The 9,412-nt window shown below is 39.0% G+C and overlaps 1 protein-coding gene across 2 annotated transcripts in view; it reads right to left on the reverse strand.

The window, feature by feature from the left end:
- lyar (Ly1 antibody reactive homolog (mouse)) overlaps window positions 1-5,983 on the reverse strand; it is a 32,970-nt gene extending 26,987 nt beyond the window's left edge. For both annotated transcript variants that reach the window (XM_043698225.1, XM_043698236.1), the window contains exons 1-5: window positions 5,933-5,983; window positions 4,646-4,814; window positions 4,055-4,169; window positions 2,458-2,565; window positions 959-1,042 (exon numbers count right to left, since the gene is read on the reverse strand). In XM_043698225.1, the coding sequence (XP_043554160.1) occupies window positions 959-1,042; window positions 2,458-2,565; window positions 4,055-4,169; window positions 4,646-4,767 (429 nt within the window). In that variant the 5' untranslated portion in view covers window positions 4,768-4,814; window positions 5,933-5,983. The remainder of the gene's footprint in view (window positions 1-958; window positions 1,043-2,457; window positions 2,566-4,054; window positions 4,170-4,645; window positions 4,815-5,932) is intronic.
- Between the last annotated feature and the right edge of the window lie 3,429 nt (window positions 5,984-9,412).

A 9,412-nucleotide genomic window follows, 5' to 3' on the forward strand; every position in this document is an offset into this window, starting at 1 on the left:
GGTCTCCAAATTTGAGGAAAGACATTCTGGCTATTGAGGGAGTGCAGTGTAGGTTCACGAGGCCAATTCCTGGAATGGCGGGACTACCTTACGCTGAAAGACTGGAGTGACTGGGCTTGTATACCCTTGAGTTTAGAAGACTGAGACAGGATCTGATTGAGACGTATAAGACAATTAAAGGACACTCTGGAGGCAGGAAATATGTTTCCGCTGATGGGGGAGTGCCAAACCAGAGGAAACAGCTTAAAAATACGGGGTAGACCATTTAGGACAGAGTTGCGGAGAAACTTCGTCACCCAGAGAGTGGTGGCTGTGTGGAATGCTCTGCCCCAGAGGGCAGTGGAGGCCCAGTCTCTGGATTCATTTCAAAAAGAGTTGAATAGAGCTCTCAAGGATAGTGGGATCAAGGGTTATGGAGATAAGGCAGGAACAGGATACTGATTAAGGATGATCATCCATGATCATATTGAATGGTGGTTTAGGCTCGAAGGGCAGAATGACCTACTCCTGCACCTATTGTCTATTGACTTAGATACCTTTATGCATTTCAGACCTCCAGCAGCTCCTCTTCCATAATATGGACTGTTTAAGACATTACTATTTATTTGCCCAAGTTCCCAGTTTGCATGTCTTTTTCCACAGTAGATACTGAGGCAAAATATTCGTTTAGTATCCCACCCATTTCGAGTGGGTCTACATAGAGACAGCCTTGTTGATCTTTAAGGAGTCCTATTCTCCCCTTAGTTGCTCTTTTGTCCTTAATGTACTTGTAGAATCTCTTTATTGATTTATTCAAAGTGATAATCGTGATTCATTAGCTATGATTGATTCACTGCCAATCCTGGAACTTTCTAATAACTTTGGGAAAACCAAAGCAAGTAACGCATTGTATTTTGACCTAAGGTCAATTGCAGGTGATCTATTGGAGTTGGAATTGCAGTTGTGCACATTGACTTACTTTGGAGAGAGCAGCAGCAAAGATCTCCCAAACCTGCCCCTGTAGTGCCTCACTGTAGATCTGCAAACTGTTTTTCATCCAGTTCTGCAATACAATGGAAAATATATAAATACCTGTGTATTTTCTCTGCATGTAATTTGTGCTGTTTCTGAAATTGACTATTGCTATTAAGTCAATCCTTCAAATTTTTATTTTTAAGACCATCAGAAACAAGCTTTCTTAGCACAATTCGAATTCAACTTTGGACCTTTGAAAATTCTTCAAGCTGTTCAAAACAAGATGAAAATGCTGGCAACACACGCACACAAAATATATCAACATCTGTAAAGAGAAAATTATGTTTCAGAATGCATCTTTGACTCTCAAAGATTATGGATTTGGAACATTAGAATCTATCTTTACAGATGCTGACTGACTTTGTGGGTATATTTATTAATTTTGTTTTTATTACAGATTTTCAGCACTTTGAAGTTTTCTTTTCATGTATTGATAGGTTGTTTGTACGTCAGTATATTAAACTGTACATTAAGTCACAGATGCCTCAAAATGCATACTTTCAGAATTTGGTATTCACATAAACATTTATAAATTGCCTGTATTTGAACACGCATACACACATATACACGGAAACCAACCTAGGTATCACTTTGTTACAGCTGCACAGCTGTCTTAAAATGCTGAGCTGTTGTAAACTCTCATCTGAAAAAGTGTAAACAATTCAAGCTGCAAAGATCTCTGATCAAAGATAGGCTACTAATGAAAGTAAGAGCTGGTAAAGTTGCCTCGGTCCTATCAGATTATAGAGCTGCTGTCTCATTAGAAAGATGGAAGACTGGTGGTAATTTAATCTAAGGGTCACCACACCTCAGATGAGGGGAGAAGTTGAGAAGGAGAGTCCTTCATGATAATGTCAGCAGTTGCAAGAATTTAATCAATGATGTTGGCAACAGTCTGCATCATAAACTGACCATTCAGCCAACTGAACTACTCAACACTAATAATTCTGAAGCACATTGCATTTACTCTATTAACACTATATTAGGTGACATTGAGAGAAACTAAAGGAGACTTCCAAGTAATGGCTACAATTTTAAAAGCTTGAGAAAGTGACTTCCACTCCTCACATGCAGTTGCATTAACAACTCCCAATTTAACCTTATTTCACATTACCTATCACAATGAAGGACGGTTACCTAAACAAGCCAAAATTCATAATGCTTTCCACTTGCTGTTGTGCAGCAAGTAACAAACTGTGAATATAGAAAAGTAGTTTTATACAGTAAATGATGGTGTACCCTGGGGAGTCTGTTTAAATTATATGCTTAGTGAAATTATTGTTTTATCCAATGTTTTGAAACATCCCATAGGAGCTTTTTCCATCTTATAAACTGCTCAAATTCTGCACTTGTGTAAATTTTATGAAAATGCACTGTGGCAAATATGTCACAATATAAAAATCAGGTTTATCATTAAACAGAAAAAAGTCAAAACACACAAACCTGAAATTTGGCTTTTTTTCGAGGTATGTTATCATAAGAATTGATTTGTTCCAGAATTTCACGCACCTTGGGGTTAACATTTGATTCATTCATGATTTGATGGACTGTCTATATATGGGAAAACAGACTAAAGTTAACAGACAGAGAGGGAGCGCAAGAGCAAGACAGAGACAACAAGGTTCAAAACCCCAACAACCAATGAAAGATAAACTAAAACCATAGTTCTGTGGCAGCCTGACTCCAACCATTTATGCAGCTTCTCGAATAGAATCCCAACATGTGGAAGCAGGCCATTTAGCCAATCGAGTCCACACTGACCCTCCAAAGACCCATCAGGACCCAAGCCTCTACCCTAACCCTGTATTCCCATCGCTAATCCACCTAACCTGCACATCCCTTGATACTGTGGGCAATTTAACACGGTCATTCCATACAACCTGCACATCTTCGGACTGTGGGAGGAAACTGGAGCATCAGAGGAAACATATGCAGACACAGGTAGAATTGCAAACTCCACAATTTTCAAAATAAAACCCAAGTTCTCACAAGCTGTTTACTTTTTTGGCTTGGAAGAGACCACTTGGCAACCTTTGTTCGTTTAAAAAAAAAAGGACAAAATACACCTCTTAAAGTTTCATCACAAATCTAAAATGCATACAACCTTTATTAAATAATACACACAATGTATGAAACACAGTTCAGTTCCTGAAAAAAAGAGTCATAGTTAAATATGAGTCATAGTTAAATATTAACTGCTTCTCTGTCCAGAGATGCTCAAAGACCTGCTGGGTTTCTCCAACACATTGTTTCCATGTCAGACTCACTATTACAATCAATAACAAATGCTACAAACAAAAACTGCAGTAAACAATGATAAGAAAATATAACTTCATTTCCTTTTGCTTGATTACTGCACTTAAAAGCAGTATAAATTAGCAGCAGGTTTTCTTTTATAAAGGAAATTCTTTCATGGGTTACACATTTCTGGAGTAGGGGTAGGGACAGAATCACAGTGCCACAAGAGGGTCCCTCTCAAGGGGCTGAATTACCTCTGGCTGCTCATATGTTTAAATATTAAAGTACCAGAATCCAACTGCTCTTGAACTGGAGTCCACATTCAACAAAACAACATACACTGTATACACTCAAATCATTTTAAACTTCACTGCAGTTTCCAAAATTTTCTATTTTGATTTTTGAAATGACAGCATTTGCTTACACTGGAACTACGGGCAAACGTGCACAATGTACCAGTGTCGGCAAATGTAGCCTTTCAAAATCTCCTGAAGTCAAGCGATCAGAATGGTTCAAGAAATTCTTGAATACACATTTAGTGCTTTTATTAAATCCCCAAAAATCTCACTTAAGGCCTGCTGGTCATACGTGGTCTTATTTGATGTAATAAAAATGTATTCAACAGTGTTATGTAGAAACTTTTACACGACTACCATCAACAACATAAAAGGTGGGCAAGATTTGATTAGAGTTGAGCAGCCCGCTACAACTGACAAACATTTTAAAACATGGATGAACTATTGCAGCCTTTTGAGTTCCTCGAAGCACACTAAGTGTGAGATGCAAAGAAAGATTTATTTACCTCTATCCACTGCTGTTGTTTCAAATCACCTTTTTTGGCCTTGGCTTCAAATCCTTTACCACCATACTTTTCATCTTCACTGATGCATTTAATATGTGTCTTGTAATCCTCTCCCCTATAAACAGTTGCAGACTTCTTTTCAGAGGATTGTCAACTATTATTTTATTTCGATTATGTAGGAGTGAGCTTTTATTTACAATTTCATTGACCATAGTTAACAATGTAAGCGCAAACTTAAAGAGTAATCTTCAAAGCTACAGCTGCAAAGATTAAATAGTTTAGCTCCACATATGCTGACAGCATGTTGAACTATATACAGTGCTATCAATTCAATCATTTTGCAACCATCATTAGATAACAGCAGCAGGAAGACGGTGGGGGGAGATCACAGCTGGCACAATGTACAAGCATTATGTCAGCAGCAGCAGAGGTAACCAAAGTACAGCCTTACAAGCAATGGGAATGCCAATAAGTCATCTCAGATGAACATCAAAGTAAAACAAAACAAACTCTTAATAAAACCCTTAAAATTTAGATAGAATATGACATCCATTAACAAGCTATAACCTCTTACGTACCCATGACACTTACCAAAAGTCCTTCCCACAGTCAATACATGACAAACATGGACAATTCCGACAACTATTAAAATGCTTTTCCACTTGAGCTTTCTTAACTGATGCTCCACATCCATTACAGATGAAGACCACCATTTTTTTTTATTCTACGTCCCTTCTCCTCACTCACCACAAAGCAATACCTGTAACACCAAAAAATATATCTCAGAAATGGAAAAATAATCAGTCCAAATATAGGCTTTACTAATGCTGATGTTCTCTTATTATTGCAGTTGGCTTTAGGATAATGGATGAAATAGTAAACATCAAATAAATCCTGTTATTCACACTTCTGTCCAGAGTCAGTTCTGATGAAAAGCCATTAATTTAAAAGATTAACACTGTTTTAAGCTTTCCATTCATGCTGCTTAACTTGCTGAGTATTTCTAGCATTTCCTGTTACACTTCAGGTTTCCAGTATCTACAGTATTTTGCTTTACCAGGTGATAGAAAATTGGACCTATTCAAATAGGTCAGGGGATTTAACGAAGAAACTCAGTCAAATCTATTACAACAGTCACTAAGAGTGAGCAAATCACGAGAAAGGTGCAAAAGATATTAAGCACAGTACTAACGCTTACTTTCAGCAGTTAGCAAAAATGTTAAGGAGCAAGTAAAGAGGGAATTTCAGAGTTTAGGTCCAAGGCATTAGGAGGTTTGAGTGCCAACAGAGAGAAGAAGAAAATCATGAACAGAGAAAAGGCAAGAACTAGTCAAGCACAGAAGAGCTGTATGGCTGAATCAAGGACGAGAAATAGGAAGAGGCAAAATTACTTCGAGATTTTAAAAATCACGGCCTTGTTGCGCCAGAACGCAATGTAGATTCGAGGACAGGAATGATGGGTGGACAGGACTTAGTGCCAGTTAAGATCTTGGTAGCTGAGTTATGGGTACATTCCATTGGCTAGAAATTGGAAGGCCATTCAAGAGTGCAATGAAATAGATATGTGTAGGGATAGAGGAGAATTTCAGAAATAAGTATTTCTACCAAAAGCAGATGTAAACAAAGTTACACAGGTGAAAGAAAATGGTACCAGTAATGGAAAAAGATAGCTCTGAAACCATGGAAGGCAATGACATTATCATAATGTCAATGGACTAGTTATCCAGACCCCAAACTAATGTTAACTTCTGGTAGAATTCAATAAAATATAGAACAAAAAGATGGCTTAACAGCAACCATGGAATCATTGTCGATTGTCATTTTAAAATAAAAGCTGCTCTACTAAGTCCTTTAGGGAAGGAAATCTGCCATTCTTACCTTAAATAAACCAAAGAATTGCAGATGCTGGAAATCTGAAATAAAAACAGAAGTCGTTGGAGGAACTCCACACATCTGGCAGTATCTGTGGAGAGAAAGCAGAGTTAGCATTGAGTCACAACTCTTCTTTTGAACTGTTTCTGTGTCGTTCTCACCTGTCTGGCCTAATTAGTCTCCAGCCCCACAACAATGTGGTAGGCTAAATGCCCTCTTACATGGTCTAACAAATCATTTAGTTGTATCAAACTACTGCAAAGTTTAAAGGAACAAAATGAAACAAGACAGACGGCTGGGATTAATCTCGAAATGACAACAGAAAACACAGCCTTGTCAACCTTGCAAAGTCCTCCTGATCAACATCTGGACCTTGCTCCCAAAATTGAGACATTCTCCACAGATTAGTCAACCATAATCATATTACAGAATGATATCTCAGAGACAATATCCCAGCCACTACCATCACCAATTCTGAGTATTTCCCACCAGCAGGACACAGGCAGCAGAGGTGGTAACACAGTGCTTTCCAGTCAGGAGGGAATTGTTGAGGAAGCCCTGAATATTGACTGAAGATCCTATGAAATTTCATAGGTGTCAAGTCAAACATAGGCAAAGATTTATGCTGCTGATTAGCATCTATCTCTCTGCCCTTCCTCTCCCTACCTCTCACCCAAAGCACTAAGCCTGTGCTGTGGTATAGATTTCATGAAGCATTACAGGCCATCAGCAGCAGCAGAACTGTACCCAACCACAATCTGTAACCCAGCACATCCCCACTCTACTATCAGTCCTGATTCAGTGAAGGGTCCAGGAGGTTATGTCAAGAGAAGAACCAGGCACACCTAAAAGTGAAGCTACAATACAATATTAATTGCATACCCAGCAGAAAAGGCATGAAATAGACAGGTCTAAGCGACACTGCAACCAAAGAACTAGATTTAAGCTTCTCAGTGCTGTGATAATAATTAAACCAACAAGAGATGGAAACTCTACAAACAGCCTTATCCTCAACAATAAGGGGTGCCATTGTATCTTTTCTAAAGACAATGCTGAAGAATTGCATCCACGCCAAGCCAAAGTGCTGAGTAGATAATCCACCACAACCAACTTCAGAGGTGCCCAGCATCAAGGGATACCATGTTCATCCAAATCAATTCACTCCAATGGGATATCAAGAAGTTGCTGAAGTCACTGAGTGCTGCAAGACCTTTGAGCACTGACAATATTTCAGTAATAGTACTGAAGACTTGTGGTCCAGAACAGATTGTGCCATTAGGCAAGCTGTTCCTGTACCACTGTACAACACTGGCATCTACTGATAATCTGGAAAATTACCCAGTGAAGTCCTGTACACAAAAAAACAGGACAAATCCAGCTGAGACATTTATTGGCCTCTTCATCTGGTCATGATCATCTTAGCACTCGCTGATGCTCAGCTTGAGTTCTGTCAAAGCCACTCGACACATAAATAAGAACAGAATTCATGAGATGAGATGAGAATAACTGACCTTGACCTCAGGGCAGCAGTTGAGCAAGAATGGGCAGCAAAATTCCCTAGCAAAGCTGGAAACATTGGGAAAGAGGGCAGTGGGAGCAAAGAGACAGAGACAGAGGGAGAGTACATGCAAGAGAGAGTGCGAGAGCACGAAACACACAGATAGATATGGATTCTTCCTCATACCTGACACAAAGGAAAATGGTTATATTTGAGGATTATTCATTTCGACAAAAGCTCCTCAGGGTAGTGCCCAGGGCCCAACCAGCGTCAGCTGATTTAATAATGACTTTCCCTTGATCGTAAAATCGAATTAGGACTGTTTACTGATGATTATAGAATGTGAAGCAAAATTGACGACAACTCAAATACTGATATAATCCTTGTCCTTTTGCAGCAAAGCCTGGACAACATCCTGACCTGGGTTAACAAATCGAGAATGTGGTGCTAGAAAAGCGCAGCTGGTCAGGCAGCTTCAGAGGAGCAGGAGAATCAACATTTCGAGCATAAGCTCTTCAAGATCCGGAGGCCTCACTTTCTCCCGGGTTAACAAGATACAAGGGGTAAATTTTTTTTACAGAGAGGGTAGTTCGCATGTGGCATGGACTTCCTGAAAAAGTGCTGGATGTGGGTATTATCAGAACGTTTAAAATACATTTGTGTAAGTACATGAATAAGAAAGGTTTGGAGGGACATGGGCCAGTAGAAGGCAGGTAGGACTAGTTTAGTTTGAGGTTATGTTAGGCGTAGACTGGTTGGACCAAAAGAGCCTGTTTCCATGCTGTACGACTTTATAACTATAGACAGGCAACAAAGGCAGGCAGAGTCAACAATGCCCAGATCTCATGAACAAATAAAAGAAATTCAGCTTGTAGCTAAAAATGATGTCAAGGTTGCATCAAGAGTTCACTCTCAGATAGTGGTCAGGAGGGATATAGTCTATGACAAGAACCAAATATAATAGCTTTGTTCTTCCCAATATTCAATAGAGGCACTTGACAGTCAATAGCATCAGACAATTGACAGATCACAAGTTAAGACATTCATCATAATGAAGCTGAAGGTTTATGTTGATGGGCAGATGAGAGTAGAATTGTTTGGAGCTGACTTGAAGAGAGATTGAGATTCCTGATGAAGGGCTTTTGCCCGAAATGTCGATTTTTCTGCTCCTCAGATGCTGCCTGACCTGCTGTGCTTTTCCAACACCACTCTAACCTTGACTCTGATCTCCAACATCTGCAGTCCTCACTTGTACCTTGGAGAGAGATTGGGTGGATATTTACTGCAATTAGAAATTGCAAATTCAGGAACATGTAACCCAATTTCCCATCACAATACTGACAGACTAAAATCAATATGAAAAATACTGCAGCCTCAGGTAGGGATTGTGAGCTCATCCAGCACAAGTAGAATACTTGAGTTGCACCACTTTTAACACTCACTCCTTTCACCACTAACATACAGAAGCAGCAGTCTGTGCTAGTTATAAAATACACTGCAGTAACTCTCCAATGCTACTCTGACAATTTAGAGACTCGAACATGCTTTTTTAGTAGTTTCACCAAAACTGTTGGCAGTGCCATTTTTCAATTTAAACATTGAACTAAAGTTGCATTTGCTCTCCATGAGAGCCTAAAAGATCACTTTGAAGAGGAAAGTTATCATGCAGTTAAGACTTATATTTTGATCTTATTGACTGCTACATTACAACAATGACTATAGTTCAAAAGGATTTCACTGACCCTAAAGTACTTTGGATTGTCTTAAGGTTGTGAAAGATGCTATAACATTGTAAACATTTATTTAATTGCAAATGTTAAGAAAAAAATATTACATTAGAGAGACTGAAACTCTCAAATCATCTTTAGGTATGTTAATACATGTACCAAGCACGTGGGGTGGAGTGTAATGCAAAGTATAGAATAAAAGTTGACAACTCAAGTGGGGAGAGGGGAGCAATGCAGCTTACACCTCAGTGGGTCTTTACT

This window comes from Chiloscyllium plagiosum, chromosome 1 (genome assembly GCF_004010195.1).
Source record: "Chiloscyllium plagiosum isolate BGI_BamShark_2017 chromosome 1, ASM401019v2, whole genome shotgun sequence".
Lineage (NCBI taxonomy): Eukaryota > Metazoa > Chordata > Chondrichthyes > Orectolobiformes > Hemiscylliidae > Chiloscyllium > Chiloscyllium plagiosum.